This window comes from Alexandromys fortis, unplaced genomic scaffold (assembly GCF_014885135.2).
Source record: "Alexandromys fortis isolate MF-2015 unplaced genomic scaffold, M_Fortis_MF-2015_v1.1 scaffold_70, whole genome shotgun sequence".
Classification (NCBI taxonomy): domain Eukaryota; kingdom Metazoa; phylum Chordata; class Mammalia; order Rodentia; family Cricetidae; genus Alexandromys; species Alexandromys fortis.
The window spans coordinates 1533170-1553958 of NW_026067955.1; the positions used below are offsets into that span (position 1 = coordinate 1533170).

Genomic DNA, 20789 nt, shown 5'->3' on the forward strand with positions numbered 1-20789 from the left:
ACCATAGAAGCCACCAATTATTTCCTTAAATCTGTTCTCCACTTCTGTAGCATTTAGTCAGGCATAGGACTACTCAGCTAAAGACTACAGATCCCAGACTCCTTTTCAGCTGGGTGTGGCCACATGACCCTTTTCTGGCTAATCAGATCTCAGAGGAACTAATATGTACAGTTTCTGGGTCGTGTCCTTAAAGATGAGGGCACCCTCTTTTTCTCCTCCCCCTTCCAATGCATGGAATAGAGAAGTGGCAAGCCTTGTAGGCACACACCGCCAGGGCAACACCCCAAGCATTACAAAGCAGCAGGACAGAGGGTCCCTGGGGCTATGGCTTCAGCCCTGGATATAGCCAGATGGTCACATGGGTGAGAAATAAGCATCTGTTCTAGCATAAGTCACTGTTATTTTGGTCTTTCTTACGGCATCTGAATGAACTAATTTAAGGAGCCCTCGTTTGTCTCTTCTTTCTCTCTCCACCCGAGGAAAATTGCTAGTGCTCAGAGCCACAAAAGAAACCATCCAAAGTCGCTGTCTCAAAATTTGAGCTGCAGTCTCAACAATTGCCGACGGATGTCAGAACCCAGTTGAGAGATATTTCAAGGATGGAAGTGACCCAGGGATTGTACAGAAGGAGAGAAGAGGAACGCTTGGGACAAGTGGGTGAATGCGGGCCCGCAGACTAGGATGTAGAGGAGACGGAGAAGCATGCTTCAGGGGAAGAAGGAAATCAGATTGAAATTAAACTAGGTTCATCCACAGCACAGTGAGAAGCAGGGGAAGTCATTCACACACTGGCTGGGATCCCTGAGGGAGGCCAATAGAATGAGAAGAACAGGGGACCTTTCCCTGGCCACCCTTCCAGCTTGTATGCTCTCTCTGGAGATGGGAACCAGCTGTCCCCAACCCGAGGCAATCTGCTTGCTTTGAGGCAACTCTTATTGGTGGAAAATGCTTCCTTACTCTGAGCCAAAATCTGTCTCCCAGGACAGCCTATGTCAGTTCTCAAGAAGTCCCTACGACCACACAGAACAAGCATGTGCCCTTTCTCATGGCCCTGCAAGTATTTGTTCTTCCTTGACAAGGTCACCACTGGGCAGCTGTGCCACAGAATTTGCCAAAACAATAGATTATCAAATGTGCAGCTCAAAACCATAAGTCCTTGAACTCAGGGCCACCTTCCCATGTCCAGCTACCCGCTTCTGATGAAGCTGGAGAGGACTGGAACTTTCAGGTTCTCGGTATTGCTCTGTTAGTTCACTGGGTCCACCCAAGTCTACCCCTCTTCCCAACTTCCACAACTGACTAAGTTGGCTGGTCAGTAAGCCTCTGAAATCAGCAAACCTGCCTTTTACTTGGGTTCTGGGGATCAAAACTCAGGTCATCATGTTTGTAAGGCAAGCATCATCTCCTCTGCCCCTAAAATACCACATTTTCATAAAAAATATAGGGCAAAGGTTTGGGGGAAAAATGGATAATATGACCAGTTCTTTGGTACAGGTGTATACAGGTGATATTGGCATGCTGGACTAGCAATTCCTTGACAGCTTTCAGGGAGGCTTAGGAAGGACTGCTCAAGAGAAGGGGACATTCCTGTCTGGGAAAGGAGGTGGCAGAGAAGGTGATGGAGGAGTGAAGGAGTGAACGTCACGGCATATTCTGGGAAGACGGTGCTCTGGAAGAGGCTGTGGGAAGATGAGGCAGAGGTCACTTAAGGATTCCAGGTTGCTTCTGTGCAGTGGGGAGCTGGGATGCTGTGGCCCACACCTCCGCCCCCTCTCCCCATGTTCTACCCCAGACTGTCTTGAAATATCCCTGACAGCTTCTTGGAGATAGTGATTTTAAGTTTGTTCAGCATGGGGGACAGCCAATCCCAGGGGCCAGATACAATTCAAACAACAAACCACCCCTTTTTCACCTGACTTGCTCAGATCCTCCTGGGTATCTGTGCTTCCCTTCTTTGGCAACGGAGTAACACACACACACACACACACACACACACACACACACACCAGATACAACTCAAACAGACCACCCCCTTTTCACCTGACTTGCTCAGTTCCTTCTTCTGGGCATCTGTGCTTTCCTTCTTTGGCAACAGAGTAACACACACGCACACGCACACACACACACACACACACACACGCAAGATACATTTCAAACGGACCATTCTTCCTCACCTGACTTGTTCAATTCCTCCTGGGCATCTGTGCTTTCCCTCTTTGGCAATGGAGTAACACACACACACACACACACGCACGCACGCACACACACGCACACACACACGCACACGCACGCACACACACACGCGCACACACACACGCACACACACACCTCTGAAGGGCGGATGCTTATTTTCTCCACAGGCCTTAATGAGTTCCTCTTTTATTCTCAATGGCTTCTTCTGATACCAGGGATCAACCCCCTTGTAGGGAATCCAGCCTGTATGATACTGGAAGGATGTGGCCCCAACCTCAAGCCTGGGCTTGTGACCTGATCTGACTCAGGGAAGAACCCTTGCCCCACCCCTATTTCAGGGAAGGGACGTGAGCCAAGCCATAACCAATCAGAGTCTTTCCTCAGCTTTTCTGCAGGAACCCTCAGTAAAGATTTTCTTACTGAAGTTGCTAGGAAGAATATGGTTTAGGCTGCTAGCAATCAAGTTATTATCTATCACCAATCTGAGGGAACTGATCCAGGGGCTGTGGAGATGGCTCAATGGATAAAGTGATCGTCACACAAGCATACGGATCTCAGCTTGACACCTCCTTGAAAGCAGGATGTGGTGGGGAAGCTACAATTCCAGAGCTGGGAAAGGCCCCCTGGCCAGTCAGGTTTACCAAATTGGTGAGCTCCAGGTGAAGCAAGAGACCCTGTCTCAGAAAGCAAGGTCGGTAACAACCGAGGAAGACACCAAGGTTGACTGCTGGCTTCCACTTACACACATGTGTGTGCCTATACACACACTTGCACTTACATGAACACACTCATATACATAGACACGGACTCATAAAACATGCACCAATCCACCCCCTTCCACGGGGAACCCAGGCTTGCTCATCCATTGGAGATAATGGTTCAGCTCCAAGGGAGCCCTAACTGACCCAGCTCTGCCCACCTCCCCACGTTCACTTCCTGGGCTGCTTCCAGCGTCTACAGTACACGACCCTCTTTCCTATCACATAAGAGATTGTTTTTATCGCTGCAGTCCCTTCTTCTGAGATGACACGGCTAATACCTCTTTACCCTGAAGGTGCCCTTGACAGCAAAGCCAGAACAAAGTCTGCTGCTCGATCGTGCCTGATCAGCACCCCAGAACCTCCCATGTGTGCTTCCATTTAACTTTAGCATCCATAATCCCAGCAAAGGCTTGGCCCATAGGGAGCTCAGTGCTCTCTGCTCAATGGTGGATGAATGGACAAACACACCTGTGCTTAGATGGACAGACAGATGGACAGACAGATGCTTACAAATGAAGAAGGGATTTAGAAGCCTGATGGTGAACCCACGCCCCGAATGTGGGAATGAGGGTCAAATCCACTTTGGTTTTTTACTTGATCACATTCCGTTTTTGTTTGTTTTTACAATGACTGTGTAATTCTTCTGCCATAAGCAAATGGAAAAGAGAAAACAGCAATATCAAAGATGTATAAGGCTTTAAGTCCTGGCTCTACTGCTTACTTGCTAGGCTCTCATTCTTATTCCCTAAGAAGAGTCCGGGTCACTGATCCCTGCTGAGATTACAATTGCATGCTGGACTGGAGACGTCACTGAAGGTCTGGTGGAAGGGAGCCTTAGTGTGGCTTTGGAGTTGGAGGTTCAAATGCATACTCTGCCATTCCCAAAGTCATGTGACTTTAGGGATAGAGGCTGGTCCTCAGTGTGCTCATTCATAAAATAGGAGTAACATCCTCTGTCCTCACAGGGCATGGCTGAGTAAGACGATGTAAGCTGTCCTAAGAAACACCAGATGCTCTGTAAGGGGGTGAGGGACCTGGGCAAGGGAAGAAGGGTCTCTAGAGTTCCCTGGGGAGATGCTTCCAAGATGGCTTTGTTTTCCTGACAGTGAGTCATTTCAGGCCTTTTGTGTCCATGACTACCCACTGGATACAATGCCCCAGCACTGTGATTCCACCCAACAGAACAACCCGACTTCCTCTCAAAATGAGTGTGTGAGTCAAGACTGTGGCCAGCCATCAGAACTGCCTACAGAGCGGCCCAAGGTCTTTCCAGCATCCTCAACCCATTTCCCCCTGGGCCTGCAGGAAGCACACAGAAAGAGGAGACAGAACCCAGGATGGGGTGACTGGCCTCCCCAACCACATGATCGCTACCACACAGACATCAAGGCTCCAAACCCAGAGAAGGCAAACCACAGGCCTTGGTAGATAGTGTATTCATGGCAAGGCATGCGCCACAGCGCTGGCCCACAGTTCTCACTCTTCTGCTCAGGGAGAGGCCCACGAGTGATGAGCATCTTCTAGGACCCAGCAGTCACTTAAAGCAGTATGATGCCACCTGCAGAGGTGGGAAGCTGACCTGGGCACTCACAAGGGGGCACATATGTGCACAAACACACACCACCAGAGGCTCAGAGCTCAGAAAAAAATTTGAAAGTCATGCTGGGTTCAGGGACCAGCCAGAATGGGGGAGGAAAGAAGAGATAGGAGCATAGGAGCCCAAATCAGAGGGCAGATCCTAGGCCAGATGCTGGCAAGCCATGAAACATACACCTGAATTCACGCAACGTCTGTCGAGCCTTGCCAGGTGTCTATCTAAACATGTCTGGCAATGCCAGCCCAGACAGAAGTCAGGCCAGACTCCAGTAAGGGTCCACTTGTAGTCTATTCAATGCTTTTCTGCCTCCAGATCCTTTCTGTTTCTGCCCTGAAAGAGGCCCTGGCTAGCAGAAAACTCCCTCTCTCTGAGCATGCCCCATTGCCTCTACCAGGGACAGGTCTCAGCAGTGTAACAGGCTCTGCCAGTCCTGAGGCGGAAGACCTTTGGAAATAGATGTGGCCTGGGGCCCATGGTCAGGTTCCTATGAGAATGTGAGCCCAGAAGGGAGGCTGCTGCCAGCAAGGGTGACTAATGAGTGTTGAACTAGCTCATGAATGCCCTCAGGTCTCCATTCCTCACCTGTTAGCGGGAATTCCCAGGCCGCTTTAACTGCCCAGGGCACAGCATAGGCTCAGGAGTAACCCTGGGTTTAAATCCTGACACAGAAGCCCTGCTACAATCACAACGAAATGTCAATGACAGTGACTACCTATTGAGACTCATCTATAAAATAGGACTGACAATTCCTAACCCACAAAGCTGCTATGGGAATAAATACAACAGGGAAAGACGGGTTAAAGTATTTAATACCAAATCAGTGGTACATTTTATTGTGTGTGTGCGAGTACTGTGTGTGCATACGTGATGCAGACACACTGGTGTCACGGCACACGTGTGGAGATCAGAGAACAACCTTGGGTTTCCGTCCTTGCCTTTGACCTTGTTGGAGACAAGGCTAGCTTCTGGTAGTTATTCAGTCTCCACCCCCCCATCTCACCACAGCAACTCTGGAACTGCAAACAAGGCCAGCTTTAGTGGCTTGTGAGAATGCAGACTCAGGTAGGTCCTCAGGTTTCTGGGGCAAGCATTTCCCACTGAGCAATCTCTTCAGTCTGCTTATTGCTTTTTGAGTCAGAGTCTCCTATATCCAGGTCTGACTTCAAATTCGTTACATAGCTGAGGCTGGCCTTGAACTCCTGATGTTCCTGCCTCTATTTCCCAAGTGCTGGGATCATAGGTACACATCCTCTGCCCAGCTTCACAGAGGTAATTATTGTCATTACTGCTATTACAGCCACAGGCATGAGCTTCTGCACCTCTTCCCAGCCAAGATCTCCTCTATAGGGCTATCTCTCTAGGCACTGGAGACTGTTAGTCCTTCTGACTGCTCTCCTTTGCACCGAGACCCCACCATCGCCAGATTCCAGAGGAGCCAACAGGCAGTTTGACTTCACCTCTCGATCTGGCTCATTCTATTTTCCTTTCCCTGTGCTCCTCCCAGAAACTGAGTTGTAGCTCTGTGCATCAAGAGTTCCAGTCCCAAACTGGGTAATGGTGGTGCAGACTCGGGAGGCAGAGGCAGGCAGATCTCTGTGAGTTCAAGGCCAACCAGGTCTACAAAGTGAGTTCCAGGACAGCCAGGGCTTTTACACAGAGATAGCCTGTCTCAAATAAATGAATGAATGAATGAATGAATGAATGAATAAATACAAAAAAACCTGCTATCACCCCAAGGTCAGAGCCTCTTCATAAGCAAATATTCCAGTATTCCCCAGGAAGGGCTAATGACAAAGTTACGAGGGGTGTGGGGGCATCTTTCCCAAGACCACAGAGAAACTGAGAGGGAGAATGGGCGCTGCCAGCTGGAAGAACTAGTCAGAACTGGAGGGCATAGGCAGGTCTCTTCTCCAGGAGTTGCGAGCACCAGTGTGACAAAGATTAGGTCTCTGACAGCACAAGAATATTCTATCAGGGTCCACAAGTCTCTGTGGTCAGGTCTGTTCTCTCCCTGGCTCACCAGATGAGTTCTCTCCGCCCCAGAGGACCCCTGGCACATTTGCCGGGGTCTAAAATGAGTCAAACTTGAAGCTGCCTCTGGAGTGGCAGAAAGAGCCATTTCTGAAGGCAGACAACAGATTGCCCTCACCATTTGCCCATTGTCCGTCTGTGGGTGTGTGACTTGCTAGGCTTGCGTTTCTTCTTCTCATGTTAAGATAATCACATGATGTTCATTCTGCATAGTCCCACCCCTAAATCCTGAAAATCCAATGCTCCTGCCCTGAACACTGCAAAAATGGACGTACAGGTAGTGGCAAGGGCTGTATATGTGGCCCTCTCCCATTGTGTGGCCATGCTGAGTCCCTCTCCCCAACCAAGGCCCTCCTCCTTTTGCTGGTAGATTTCCCTGACACTCCTGTCCCAGGGTGTGGAGAAGAGGACAGCAAGCAAAAGTCCCCACCCACTCAGAGGATAAGCTCCTGGGCAGTGACATCATCCTCCCTACCCTCTTCCTCCTTTTCCAACCCTATGACTCATATTCACAGCTCAATAGTCCCCATGTGGTCATAATCTCAGAGGATTTGGGTTGTTTTCTGCCCATGGCTCAACCCAGAAGCATCGGGCTACAGGTCAGTCACTTAACACTTTCTAGGATCTGGGTGGTGGAGGTGCACGCCTTTAATCCCAGCACTCAGGAAGCAGGGACAGGTGGATCTCTGTGAGTTCGAGGCCAGCCTGGTCTACAAGAGCTAGCTCCAGGACAGGCTCCAAAGCTACAGAGAGAAACCCTGTCTCAAAAGAGAGATGGCTCAGAGGTTAAGAGCATGGACTGCTCTTCCGTAGGTCCTGAGTTCAATTCCCAGCAACCACATGGTGGCTCACAACCATCTGTAATGAGGTCTGGTGCCCTCTTCTGGCACCTGCATGGAGACTGAACACTGTGTACTTAATAAATAAATAAATCTTTAAAAAAAAAAAAGCAAAAACAAAAAAAACCACTTTCTAGGAGTCTCTCTGAGGATGTGGAATGGCCAACTCATAGTCACACTGCATCCCAAACTGGATTTTTCATCTTGGTGTCCAACCCTAATCCAGCCAAAAAGAATCGAGGCTTCCACCTAGAGGTCAGCTTTGGAGGAGGGTGACTCCTGCAGAAAGCGTAAGGTGTGGCCTCTCCAGAGTAAGGATGCCGGCCCCCCAGAGGGCTGTTCTGAAAAGCCACCACTTCTACAATGTTCTGAAGGTAAACATTAAAGCACCCAGCCTAGCTGCCAGGCACCCAGCTGCCAGGCCGCTGAGCATCTTGGACATTCAGGTGTCCTGTTCCTATCAGGTGCCTGGACAGAGCTTAAGGGGGACAGGGATGGAAAAGAAAACTGGGACAAGAATTCCAGCTCTCCGCTGACACTGAGGCCGGCAGGAGACCAGGATGCTTCCTTCCCAAGGCGCAGGGCCCACCTCTGGCAGCACAAGTCTGGAGTGCATACAACACTCTGCACGCAGGAGGAAGCCACCATGGATGCCAGGGCCAGTCATGGGACCAATGAAATCATCACCAGGGCTACTCCACACATGGACAAATGCCCTCTCTTTTCTGTCCCTTTGCCTCATGACACTTGGTGGCAAAACTGATGTTCTCAGGACTAACCTAAAGCGATGATGTAATGAAAAACTTTCTTTCGGACACAAGTCTCACGTATCCCAGAAGAGCTTTGAACAATGTACCCTAGGATGACTTCTGAGCCTCCTGCCCCCAAGCACTGAGATTTCGGGTATGAGCCACAACAACCAGTTTATGGGTTGCTGGTTGCTGGGGATCTAACACAGGCTTCATGCATGTTAGGCAAGCATTCTATACACTGAGCTACTTTCCCAGTCACATGAAGAAAATGTCAGTGACATCAGGACACACTGTGTCAGCTAAGTGTGATGTATTTGTAATACCAGGAGAGAAGACATCCATGGGCCACAACTAGCCAAGAGCTAGTCTTTGGAACTCCAGCTACCAAGAAAATGCACACATCCAAAATAGTCTCATTCCCAAGCAAGCTGGAAATATAGGCCACCACTCCATAGCGCTTAGCTCCCCAGCCCTCCACACTTGCCTGTCATTCAATCAGCCCAGGTTTCAATTCAAGTACACGAATTCAACTTCCCTATCTGCAGGTCCCCAAACTACAAGGAATGCTGTTGCTCAGCAGCAGCCCTGGGGACTTCTGGGCAGTCAGAGGGGATGAGAAAGGAGGCTCAGCTAAATAAATAACTCTCATACAGGTCAAATGGCTCTATTAGTTTCTCAAACTGAAGAGCTACTGCACACACTTAAAGGAAAAGGACTCGAGCCCAGCACTTGGGGGGCGGAGGCAGGTGGGCTTCTGTGAGTCAAGGTCAGCCAGGTCTACACAGTGAGACCCTATCTAAAAAAAAAAAAATAAAAAGGACTTGGATTTTAATTTAATCAATATTCATTTAAAGATCATCCGCAGTCTGAAAAGAAATCGTTTTCACAATTAAGTCAGTGCAGTCCCAACACATACACAAAAACCCCAGATGCACATATACAAACTTCTGATTTAGTATTTGCTTAATAGTTCCCTTCGATGATAAGCTCTCAGGCCTGAGTCATCCATCATGCATTTCTCATTAAGGCAGGTTTGGCTTGAGGGGGGAAAGAAAAAGAACCTTTTCTGCCAGTTCACTGCCTTGAGTTCCCAAATCTGGAAGTGGTTGGCTCAGCCCTAGTGAGGAAGGGCCTCGAGGAACTGGATTCAATCCTGTCCTCTTTGTCCCATCCTGGACCTTCAGCTTCTTTCCACCTTCCTCCGGATCTCCCCTCCATCCATCTCCGTTTACCTAAGACGTCCCAAACTGCCCCATCCCTATTTGCACTTGAATCTTTAGTTCTGGGGGAGCCTTCCCTGAACCTGTTCCCGATTGCTCTTCTGCAGCATGTATAAGCCCGCCAGTTATCGCCACCTTCACCCTTCAGAACCAAGCACAGGGGGCCACCCAACCTCGTGCTCCCCTCCCGCTCAGCTTCCCTTCTCGGAGCAGGCATTCGTGGTGTTTTCCTCCTCAAAGTCGGGGGAATGCTTCCCTCCTAGTCTTGGCTAGCAGCTTCCTTAAGCTTCCAGAACCATCAACCCAGTGACCTACCTGCCTTCATGCCCACTCCACACCCAGGGCCTGAACATTCACCCAACCCAGTCCTGGGCCCCACAAGTCCCAGACTCCGGGAGTCTTCAGATCCCACAAGTCCCAGCGGGTCTCAGCCCCAAGGAGGGAGCGGCCAGGCAAGGGTGCTCTTAGCTCCTCGGGGCCCTAGAGCCCTAGCGGTGTCCTCGGATCAGGGTACTGGTGCCTTATGGGAAAGGGCCGCGGGCTCCCAGCTCCAAGCACCCGGCGCCCCCAGCGCGCGCAGTGCAGGCGCGGCCGCACACAAAGGCAACCCCAGCCCTCGCCGCCCCGCGCCACGCAAGCACTCACCGCGCAGCGCCGACTCCCGGGATTCGGGGACACGGCGGGGCGCAGCCCAATCGCCGCTCCCGTCGGTGTCGCCGCCGCCGTGAGGCCCGGCCAGACTAGGGCCGAGGGAGGGGGGCGGGAGCGCGAGGGGCTGGACTGCAGGAGGAAGCTGCGGACCCGGAAAGGCCACCCGGGTGCGCCCCAGAGGCAGAATTGGCCCCGAGGAGGAGATCCTACGACGTTGAGGCCTGAGCCCGCCTGCTGGGCAGGGCCCCGGGCCTGGGCCCGCCTCCAACCCGGACCCCAGCTCGACCCCGACCGGGGAAGACCTGGTGCTCCAAGAAGGGGTTGTTGGACTACGCACTGCCCATCCCCCACGCGGATCTTCACACTTCCAAGAGCCAAAGTTTCTTTTTCGGTGAGAGAGGACAGGTGACTGACCATTGACCACTCCCATCCTCCAAGCTCCTGGCTCCAAGCCCTGTTGCAATCCAGCTGTCCCATCTCAGTCCTGTATTTCTCCCCCTCCGCACCAGGCTGGCACCGCGGCTCGGAAAGGGTTAACTCGACAGTGAAGAATTCCAGAATTGCCGGGAGCTCTCTATAAATACAGTGCTGTGGGCGCCTGAGCCAACCGCAGGGCAATTTCCACTGAGAAGGTTTTCCTCTTTTTCTTACTCCCACAGACACCGGACCAACCCTGCCCCCAAGCCCCCAACCATGCTCCCAGCCTTATGACAGCTGTTGGCCAGACCAGGTTCCAAGGGAAGAGTAAGCCTGGCTGGCCCCCACGCTCCATCTTTGCCACCTATCCTTTCCCACCCCCTTGGACCAAGTCCTTAAAAGATCTAGCTCCAGCCTGCTACAATAGGAAGGCAGAAGTGTGTATAATCCTGCCCGGAATTTGCCAACATCACTACACCTGTGCTTGGATCACAGACAGGAAGTAGCGGCAGTGTAGAGGGTTTTCTAAGGACTCAAGTCTAGGCAGAGAGCTTTCCGTGCTGGGCTCTATAGATCTTCCCAAGGGTCCTGCCAGGTAGATATTTCCATTTTACAGATGGAAAAACTGAGACTTGAGGGATGAAGAGACACTAACCTTGTGCCCCTGCCAGTCTTAGCACCAAGTGACGGCAGCCCTCAGAGAGGGCTTAGGGAATATGCATGAATCCATGTGAGTCTCCTTGTGTCTGCTACTATTTTAAGTTCTTCACGATTTATCTCATTTAATCTTCAAAATTCAGTGAAGGGGATGCTGTTATCCACATTTTTCAGATAAGAAGACTTAGACACAAAGAGACTTTATAGTAATTTATCTGAGGACACCCACCTATTAAGGGAAGAGTCAGAATTATTTTACGTCTCAGAATTTATGTGCTGAGGTCAGGCATAGCTTCTCTGTGCTCCTGAATATAAATTTGGTATTTCAAAAAAATGCATGTGCATGTTCCAACCTGTCTGCCACAGCTCTCATGTGGAAGTCAGAGGATGATCTTGGGTATCAGTCCTTGATTTCCACCTTGCTTAAGACAAGATATCTTTGTTTTTCTGCTGTGTGCACCAGACTAGCTGGTCCATGAGCTTCCCAACTCAGCCATGAGAGGTGATGAAGGAACAATTTATACTGAGGAGGCTTTTCTCAGCCTTGCTCCAGAACACAGTCCAAGAGGGAAGAAAATAATGAACACTGGTTCTCAGTTCAAGGGGCTCTGACACCCGGGAAAGGCAAACAGCTTGAGCAAGGTGTAGATGGTCTCAAGGACCGTTGGCCACAGACAGAGACACCTAGGGTGACCATTCTAGCGCCCAAGAGTCTCTCAGTTCAGAAGACGTGGCTTTGGTATTTCCGGGAGGGTGAAGTTGAGAATGTTTCCTACAGTGTCCAACCTAAAGCAGAGGCATCCAGGATAGAGGGTTTTCTCCATACATTCTGTCTGCACAGGCGTCCTCCACTCCTCACCTCTGTTTCCTGGGCTAGCACTGCGATGATTCGAATGAGAATGGCCCCATTGCTCATATGTTTGAATGTTTGGTCCCCAGTTGTGTAATTGTTTGGGAAGGATTTGGAGGTGTGGATCTGTTGAAGGAGCTGTGTCACTGGAAGTGGGTTTTGATGGAATGCAGGTAATCCTCAGGAATGGATGAAGCCTGAGACTCCCTTCCACTATTGCTGTGTGAACTGTCTCAGTTTTTCCCAGGCCTCCACACTGGTCCAGAGAGGGAAAAGTAGTTTATGTTGGGGCATCGGACCCCAACAGCCATGGTGTCTCTTCACCACTGTAGAAAAGTAACTAAAACAAACACAGAAACGGGTGATCCAAAAAACCTCCAGTTTTGCCTTAAAGTCCCTAAGGAAGTCAGAAACCAATTCTGAAAGACCCAGATTGAGACAGATAGTCCTTCAACACCTTAGCTACCTATACAGCCTGCAGGCTCCCTAGACTCAACAGTACAAAAGTGAGCTATCATATGTCCTTGAAACCTGTCCCTTAGAAAACCGAGAAGGACCCGAGACTCAAACTAGGACTCAGTCAACACTGTTCTTATATCGCCTTGCAGTCAGAACCCAGACAGGCATTAAAGAGTGTCCCCCCCCAAACATTTCCAGAGTCTATCCCTCCTCCAAATACCTTCTTCCCTGTTCACCCTCTTCTGGGTCCCCAGTGTTCCTCACTGGATTGTTGTAGGGTGGGATCTGTTCACTGATTCTCCTGACTCTGATCATCAATTCTCATTTGCCAGAGATTTTTCTAAAATATAAGTTCTCCTACAATGTTCCTCTTCAACCTGCAGCCCTTCCTTCTGTTCTTATTTTCCCTTAGGCTGCTAATTGGCACCTAATATTTATTCTCCTCTTCTTCCTTAAAACAGGGTACAGTTTTTGTTCTCCGAAGTTCTAAGTCAAGCTTGTGGATGTAGCTAGGTTGGCACAGTGCTTGCTTACTGCACACAGAATCCTGGGTTTAACCCCCAACATTGTATAAAAACCAAATGCCAGCACTGGTGTGAGGGGAGGATCAGAAGTTCAAGGACGTCCTATGCTAGGTATCAAGTTTGATTCCCACCCTGGAATACATGAGATCAGGAAAAGAAGAGGAGGAGGAAGAGGAGGAGAAAAGAAGAAAAGAAAAAAGGTTCTATGCTTAGTTATAAATGGTTCTTTTCTCAGACTCCCTTGCAGCTAGGAGTGAGCATGTGACCCAATGCAGCCAATAAGATGAAAGTGAAACTCTCTGATTAGGATTAAGGGGGGAAAAGTTTATTAAAGTAGTAGGCTTGTACTGCGGGGGGGGGGGGGAAGTTTCTAAATAATTGAAATAGGATTATACCATAGAATCCAGAAATTCCACTTCTGAGTTTATTCCCCCCCCCAAAAAAAATTGAAAGCAGAGTCTCAAATCAATGCCTACATATTTATGTTTTTAATAGCATGATTCACAGTTGCCAAAAGCAAACCAAATTTCCACTGATGGTTAAATGGGCAAGCTAAATGTCATTCCATACTATGAAACCCACTCTCGTTACTTTTCTCAGATACTTTCCTTGAGAGCTCAAATGTCCTACCTTGGCGCTACTGAAAGGTGATGAAAGCTTTCAGAAATAGATCACGTGGGATGTTTACACTCTTTAGAGGCAAGCCTTTGAAAGTGATAATGGGATCTCCTTCATGTACTTACCACCATGATGTGCTGTGCCCCACAGGCTCAAAAGCAATGGGCCAATTGACTATGGACAGAAACCTCCAAGACTGTTAGCCAAAATTAACTATATATCCCAGACTGGCCTCAAACCCCAATCCTTCTGTCTCAGCCTCCTAATTGCATGTTCCACCACACCTGACGAACCTTTTCTCTTTATAAATGTCTCAGATGTTTCTCATGGTAACAGAAAGATAACACACCAAGACAGATATTATGAGCTAATGGAAGAACTAAGAAATAGCTTCCCTTGGCATCACATTCTTCAAAAGGACAAATATCTCCCCTATCTATTTAAATTTGCTTAAACCAAATGATTTTCTTTACTTAGCTTTAAAGTGAAGGCTATGAAGATGTTTCTGGCTCTTTATAATAGCTAAGCATCCCAACTTTGTTTGGCTGTTTGGCCTCAAACTTGCTATGTAGCCAGAGATAACTGTTAATTTCTGATCCTTCTGCCTTTACCTCCTGAGTGATAGGATCACAGATTTGTGCCATCAGTTTTATGCAGAGCTGGAGATCAAACCCAAGGCTTTGTGCATGCTGTGCAAACACTCTACTGCTGAGCTACATCCCAACCTGGAAGTAGCCCATCTTTAAAAGCCTCAGTACTCAAAATATATTTGTTTTTTTTTTCTGCTTATATAAGAAAGAAAAATCAAGCCTTTGCAGTGCCAGAGCCCTAGGCTTTTTCTAGAGAGTCACTGTGACACTTAGCCAATACCTTGGCCCTGGCCTCCAAGCTCAGACTGAAGTTGTTTACATTTTCAGGCCCCACATCCTCGGAGTTTTGTCAAGGGCCACCACTCCACCCTGTCAACTCAAGTAGGGATCACAGGACTGCCCTCCGACATCCAACCCAGACCGAGGCAACCACACTTCCCCAAATGACCAAGACCAATGCAGGGCTGGAAAGAGTAAGTGGCAACCACTGCAGGCTCCTTTCTGGCTTCCTATTCCTGGGAACTGAATCTTGGAACAGGCTTCAAGTTTCTAGGTCCAAATGCTTCCAGATGGCAGCAGCTGTGCTGAAGGCAAACTAGCAGAAGCAACCCCATGAAAGAACTGATCACCCAGAGGGGATCATCTGAGACACTCCACTCCGCCGCAGTACATACACTCAAAACAACAAACTAGAACCCAGCTTGTATAACTATCTGTCGCCTTGTGACTCACTATCCCCTCTCCTTTCTTGTTCATCCTGTTCTATATCTGTCCTCCTTCCCCATCCTCAGTGAAATCATTCATTCAATCCTCTCTTGCTTTCCCCAAGAGTTTTTCCAGAGCCCAGACTGATAACACTCCCCCTACCAGGAATCCATTTTAGACTCTCTTAGAGGTTCTATTGCTGGAGGTTTAGGGCACCCTCCAAATCAGAGGCCTAGGACAGTGTTTAAAACACACAAGGACAGGGGCTGAAGAGACGACTCAGCTGGCTAAGAGTTTGCTGTGCAAGCGTGAGGGCTTGAGCTCAATCCCCAGGTCCTGCCTGAAATGCTGGGGACAACATTGTGCAGCTGTAATCCCAATGCTGGGGAGATGGAGGCATAATGGCCCGTGGGGTTTGCTGGACAGCCAATCAAGCCTAAGCACTGAGCTCCAGGTTAAACAGGACACCTAGTCTCAAAATATAAGGTTGGAAGCCAAACATCATAACCGGAGGCTTTTCTATCCCACCCAACCCTCTAGCCATTTCTAAATAATTATTCAAAGACTTAATATTAACTATAAAGGTTTGGCCCATGGCTTAGGCTTATTATTAGCTAGCTCTTACATTTAAACTAACCCATTCTATTAATCTGTATATCGTCACATGGCCCATGGCTTACGGGTGGTGCTCTGGCGTGTTGCTCCTTGGAAGGCTGCTGACATCTCTCAGACTCAGCTCTTTCTTCTCCTGTATCTATGCTTGGATTTCCTGTCAGGCTCTATCCTGCCTAGCCAAGTAGCTTTATTTATCAATCAATGAGAGCAACACGTATTCACAGTGTACAGAAAGACATCTCAGATCAAGACATGGTGGCACACACCTTTAAACCTAGCACTGGAGAAGCAAAGGCAAACAGATCTCTGTGAGATCAAGGCCAGCTTGGTCTACATAGAATCCTAGGCCAGCTAAGGCTACAGAATAAATCCATATTCAACAAAACAAAAAAAACAAAAACAAACAGTTAGAATTTCTATTTCTGTGAAGAGACACCATGGCAACTCTTATAAAGAAAAATATTCGATAGGGGCTGACTTACAATTTCAGAGGTTTAGTCCATTATCGTCATGGCAGGAAACATGGTAACAGGCAGCCAGACACGGTGCTGGAGAAGGAGCTGAAAGTTCTACATCTTGATCCTCAGGCAACAGAAGTGAAAGTGACACTAGGCCTTATACGCAGATGTTTCTTATACCGACTGCCTGTTCCCAACTACCCGGCAGCCATTTCCTAAATTACCACACAGAGGCTTATATTAATTGTAAATGCTTGGCTGATAGCTTAGGCTTATTTCTAACTAGCTCTTACATTTTAAATTAACCCATATGCCTTATTTATACTCTGCCACGTGGCAGTAGCTTTATTAGCATGGTATGTTCATCTCCCGTTCCTTCTGTGTCTGTCTGGCTGGCTACTCCTGATTCAGCCCTTCTTCCCATCATCCTTAGTTTGGTCACCCCACCTATACTTTCTGCCTGGCTACTGGCCAATTAGCATTTTGTTATACCAATTCGAATGACAAATCTTTACAGCAAGGCCTAACTTGAGCATCTGAGACCTCAAAGCCCACCCCCACGGTGACACACTTCCTCTTACAAGGCCACACCTTCTAACAGTGCCACCCCCTATTAGTCAATCATTCAAATACATGGGTCTATGCAGGCCACTCCTATTCAAACCACCACACAAACAAAAAAAAAAAGTAATAAAACGAGGTTGGAAAGTGATTGTAGAAGATAACTGATATTGATCCCTGGCCTCCATAGGCATTGCACACATGTATGTGTAACAACCCCAAGCAAAAACATACATATATAAGCCTTGCACACGCAAATACAATCAGACCAAAATGAAGTCCATATTATAGTCCAGAGGTAAGCTTCCATTTTATAGCTGTCAGTTTCTAGCAACGTCAGTGTATGAATCCTGAGTTTCTCAAATAGGCTCCTCATTTGACCTGAAAGTGAGAAACTTCCTTGATTTCGAATTCTAAGGGGGTCTCGCTTACTTCACAGTAGTCTTTCCCTTTCTCTGAGGTTTGGTCCATGACAGGATCAAGAAAGACAGCACAGAACAGAACAAGACTAAGACCAAGTGTCTTGGAGAACAGAGGTCTAGTATATGAAGCTGACAATGATGATCCTCTTACAGAAGTGGGTAAGCCACAGGAAATCCAGAGATCCTGACTTAAAGCCTGGTGCTGGACCTCCAGGGCTAATACCGGTGTGTGTAGAGTCACAGGGTCCCTTTGAGTTAGTTGTTTCCAGATAGGCGTGAGAAACCGTGCTGGAGCATCTTTAGACATCTTAGCACAGCCCTGACCCTCAAAGGGAGGCACCAGGCTATCCCAGTAGGAAGACTATTCCTAGCCCTCCCTAATGGACCCCTCCTAACCTGCCAGTCCCCGCACACTTTTCCTCCTGCCCTCGTCTGCCACCAGAAGTGGGGCTCTCTGCCCACTCGAAGTTACCACAATAGACGCGGGGCATTATTGCTTAACTGCACCTCCCACTGTTGTGGTTAGCAGTTGATGAATACAATCTTATGCTTGTTTTCTTAAAACATAACTCTTAGCACATTAGTGGATTTGGCATTTCTTCCTCTTTCCTCATTTCCCACAAGATCATCACAAGCATGCCTTCTAAAATTCTCACAGTCATTCTTTCAGAGGAAGCACAGCACTCTCCCAGGCAAGCATCGGGCCTCTACCCTCCCGAGGGAACTTTAACTGTGGTGGACCATTCTCTCCTAGCTCTAAAAGTCTCCCAGTTGGAGCACTGCTTGCATGAAGGTTTCAGTTCAGTCCCAAGTGCTGTGTAAACCAGATCGCTAGCATTTGGCATTTGGCAGGAGGATAAGAAGTTCAAGGTCATTTTTGGCTACATAGCAAGTTCAAGGACAACCCCTTTCACAAAAATGTCCCTACTCAGTCTCTCAATACACTCTTGGGGTCTGTATTGCTGTCACAATGTGGTTTCTCATGATTCCTCAACACTCCTACCCCACTGTGAATAACACAGCCTGTTTCCTCTCCCCTCAGGAAGGAAGTCTGTCATTGACAGTTGATAATCTCACTAGCTGGATAAATTCACTGTCTCCAGGTGCTGTCTTAGTTTACTTTTCTATTGCTGTGACAAAACACCATGACCATTGGAGCTAGTAAAAGAAAGCATTTAATTGGGTGTACAGCTTCAGAGGGTAGAGTCCACAGTGGCTCTGTAAAGGCATGGTGGCTGGAACAGCGGAGAAAGCCAAAGGCAGCAGTGCAGGGAGGAGCACCTCAAAGCCCACCCCCAGTGACACCTCCTCCAACAAGGCCACACCTCCTAGTCCTTCCCAAACAGCTTCACCAACTCCTGACTACATAGTCAAACACATGAGTCAAAGGTGGTCATTCTCATGCAAACTGCCGCAACTCCCAAATTTAGCCCTTTTCTGTTCAAATATGTATTTCCCAGGGTTCTCAGTTCTGTATTATTCATGTGGCTTACATTTCAGCATTTTAAATTTGTTTATTTATTTGATAGGGGTCTAGATATATAGCTCTAGTCGATCTTGAACTCATGTAGCCCAAGCTGGCCTCAAACTCACAGTGATCTTACTCCCTCTGACTCTTGAGTAGTGGGATTACAGGTGTGTTCCAATATGCCTTTTGGCATTTTAATCATCTCCTGTGGGTACTGGGGTTGGCAAGATGGTTAGGTGGGGGGCTGGAGAGATGGCTCAGAGGTTAAGAGCACTGACTGCTATTCTAGAGGTCCTGAGTTCAATTCCCAGCAACCACATGGTGGCTCACAGTCATCTATAATGAGATGACTGTGCCCTCTTCTGACAAGCATACATGGAAGGAATGTTGTATACATAATAAATAAATAAATCTAAAAAAAAAAAAAAGATGGTTCGGTGGGTAAAAGCCTGACCACCTGGGTCTGATATCCTAGACCCACATGGTGGGAGGAAAAAACCGACTCTGGAAAGTTGTCTTCTGAGTTCCATGTATCATGGCACTAGTGCACGCACTCTGATCCAAACACACACACACACACACCACTAAACAACTAAATAAATACATAAATGTATAAAGAAAAAAAGAATTCCCAGAAGGCAGGGACCCTAGTTCACCTCCTCCATTCCCCATATTCCACCCACCCTTCCCTTCCCCCACGCTAATGCCGGAGCTACCCAAAAGCTCACACTCTGGAGGGAATGCCCTACCCTTTACAGGTGGAGGATAGGGGGTTCAGCAAACTGGAGACCAGGGTACTAGGCTGTAGCGTGAATCTAATTGGTCTTAATAATAAAAACCCTGAGTCAGCTATCAGGATAAATGCTGAAAGACCAAAGTAAAGAAGTTGGCCACTAGAGAGACCTTTCCTGAATCCTCAGACCAAATAGGTGTGATCCCATGTCCACCTCTCTAGTGCTGGAACTAAAGGTGTATCCCTCCCAAGTACTGGCATCAAAGGCATGAGATCCCAAGTGCTGGACTCAAAGGTGTGTGCCACTACTGCCTGGCTTCTATGGAGAAGCTAGGTCCACCCTCTGATCTTCAGGCAAGCTTTATTTGTTAGAGCACAAACAAAACATCACCACACTAGGCTCACCTCTCAGGCCTGCTATGGAAGAGCTACGTGGCCAGGGTAAAGAAGTGGATTGACTGTGCTGGACCCCTGTCTCCTTTTCTTTTTTGCTTTCTCCCCAGACTTGCCTACAGACTGTTAAGCCACTGGCCTTTTCTCACCAAGAGCACCAGGAGGGTCTTTTCCTTGGCCCTAAAGCATGAGACCCAAGAAGCAGGGCCACACAGCGGGCAGGCAGCCTATAAGGCCAGGAATAGACAAAATTTATTTCCAACTTTCCCTCCAAGTTCTTGCCAAGATTGACCAGTGTGCTTGCTCGTGTGAGTCCCCTAGTGGTGATAGGTGAAAATGCAACGGAAGAGGGTTTTACTCACTCAAACTGAGGCTGCTAGGTCAACCTCTCAAGCCACTGGAGATTTCCGCACCTAGAACACCGCACTCCCTTGCTTTCTCCTCAGTAGGGGCTCCTTCTAGTTCCTATGCTGGGCTCTTCTCTCCATAGCCCCCTAATGTTGGGGAATCCCGGGACTGAGTACTCAGATTTCTTTTCTTTGGGGGTTTTCGCCCACTCCTTTGTTGTCCTGTCTGATGACTTCGACTGAAATTACAGAGGTTTCTCTAAGGAGAATCTCTAGCTAAGACCGAGTCCCTGAGATTTGCATATGCAAAGGCTTACTTACATCTTCACTTAACTTCTGTCTCCCAGAACTTTCGCTGTGCCAACCATGGTTCAAAGACAGAAGAAGCCATTTGCGATGAGTCTTCCCTGCCTGGCGATGGCAACTCCATTTTTCCAACAGCTCAGACTAAATACTTTGCCGTCATTCTTGCTTTTTCTCTTTCTTGGCAAATCCACGTTTACCACTCTTACTGTAAGACTCTTAATGGTGAAGGTGTGTGATGATCAGCATACAGGTCATGACCCAGAGCCAATGAGAACCTCCTTACATGGGCTAGAGGGGATGGAAGAAGATGGGTAATAGAATGTGAAAAGGGACATTGATGGACCAACTGGTAGCTTCTTTTCTTTCTTCTCCTCTGTTACATATAAGGCAAGACCATCATCTATTGAGAGCAAATAAAATGTAGGTTCAGAAGGGCAAGACATGAAGATTTTGGGTAACGGCTCTAAGAAGTGGAAGAAATTGATATCCCGCTATACATTGCATGTTTGTTTTATTTTTTTTTTCTGAGACAGGATCTTGCAGTTCAGCTAAAGCTGGCCTCAAACTTATTATCCTCCCTCCTAAGTTTTCCAACTAGCAAAGTTGATAGGCGTGTGTCACC

At 48.2% G+C, this 20789-nt stretch overlaps 1 protein-coding gene across 8 annotated transcripts in view; it reads right to left on the reverse strand.

The window, feature by feature from the left end:
- Positions 1–10489, reverse strand: part of Cd276 (CD276 molecule) — a 41265-nt gene extending 30776 nt beyond the window's left edge. For 2 of the 8 annotated variants that reach the window (XM_050151872.1, XM_050151873.1), the window contains exon 1: positions 10039–10489. In XM_050151872.1, the coding sequence (XP_050007829.1) occupies positions 10039–10474 (436 nt within the window). In that variant the 5' untranslated portion in view covers positions 10475–10489. The remainder of the gene's footprint in view (positions 1–10038) is intronic. The other 6 variants (XM_050151877.1, XM_050151876.1, XM_050151880.1 and 3 more) reach the window with 5 other exon arrangements.
- Between the last annotated feature and the right edge of the window lie 10300 nt (positions 10490–20789).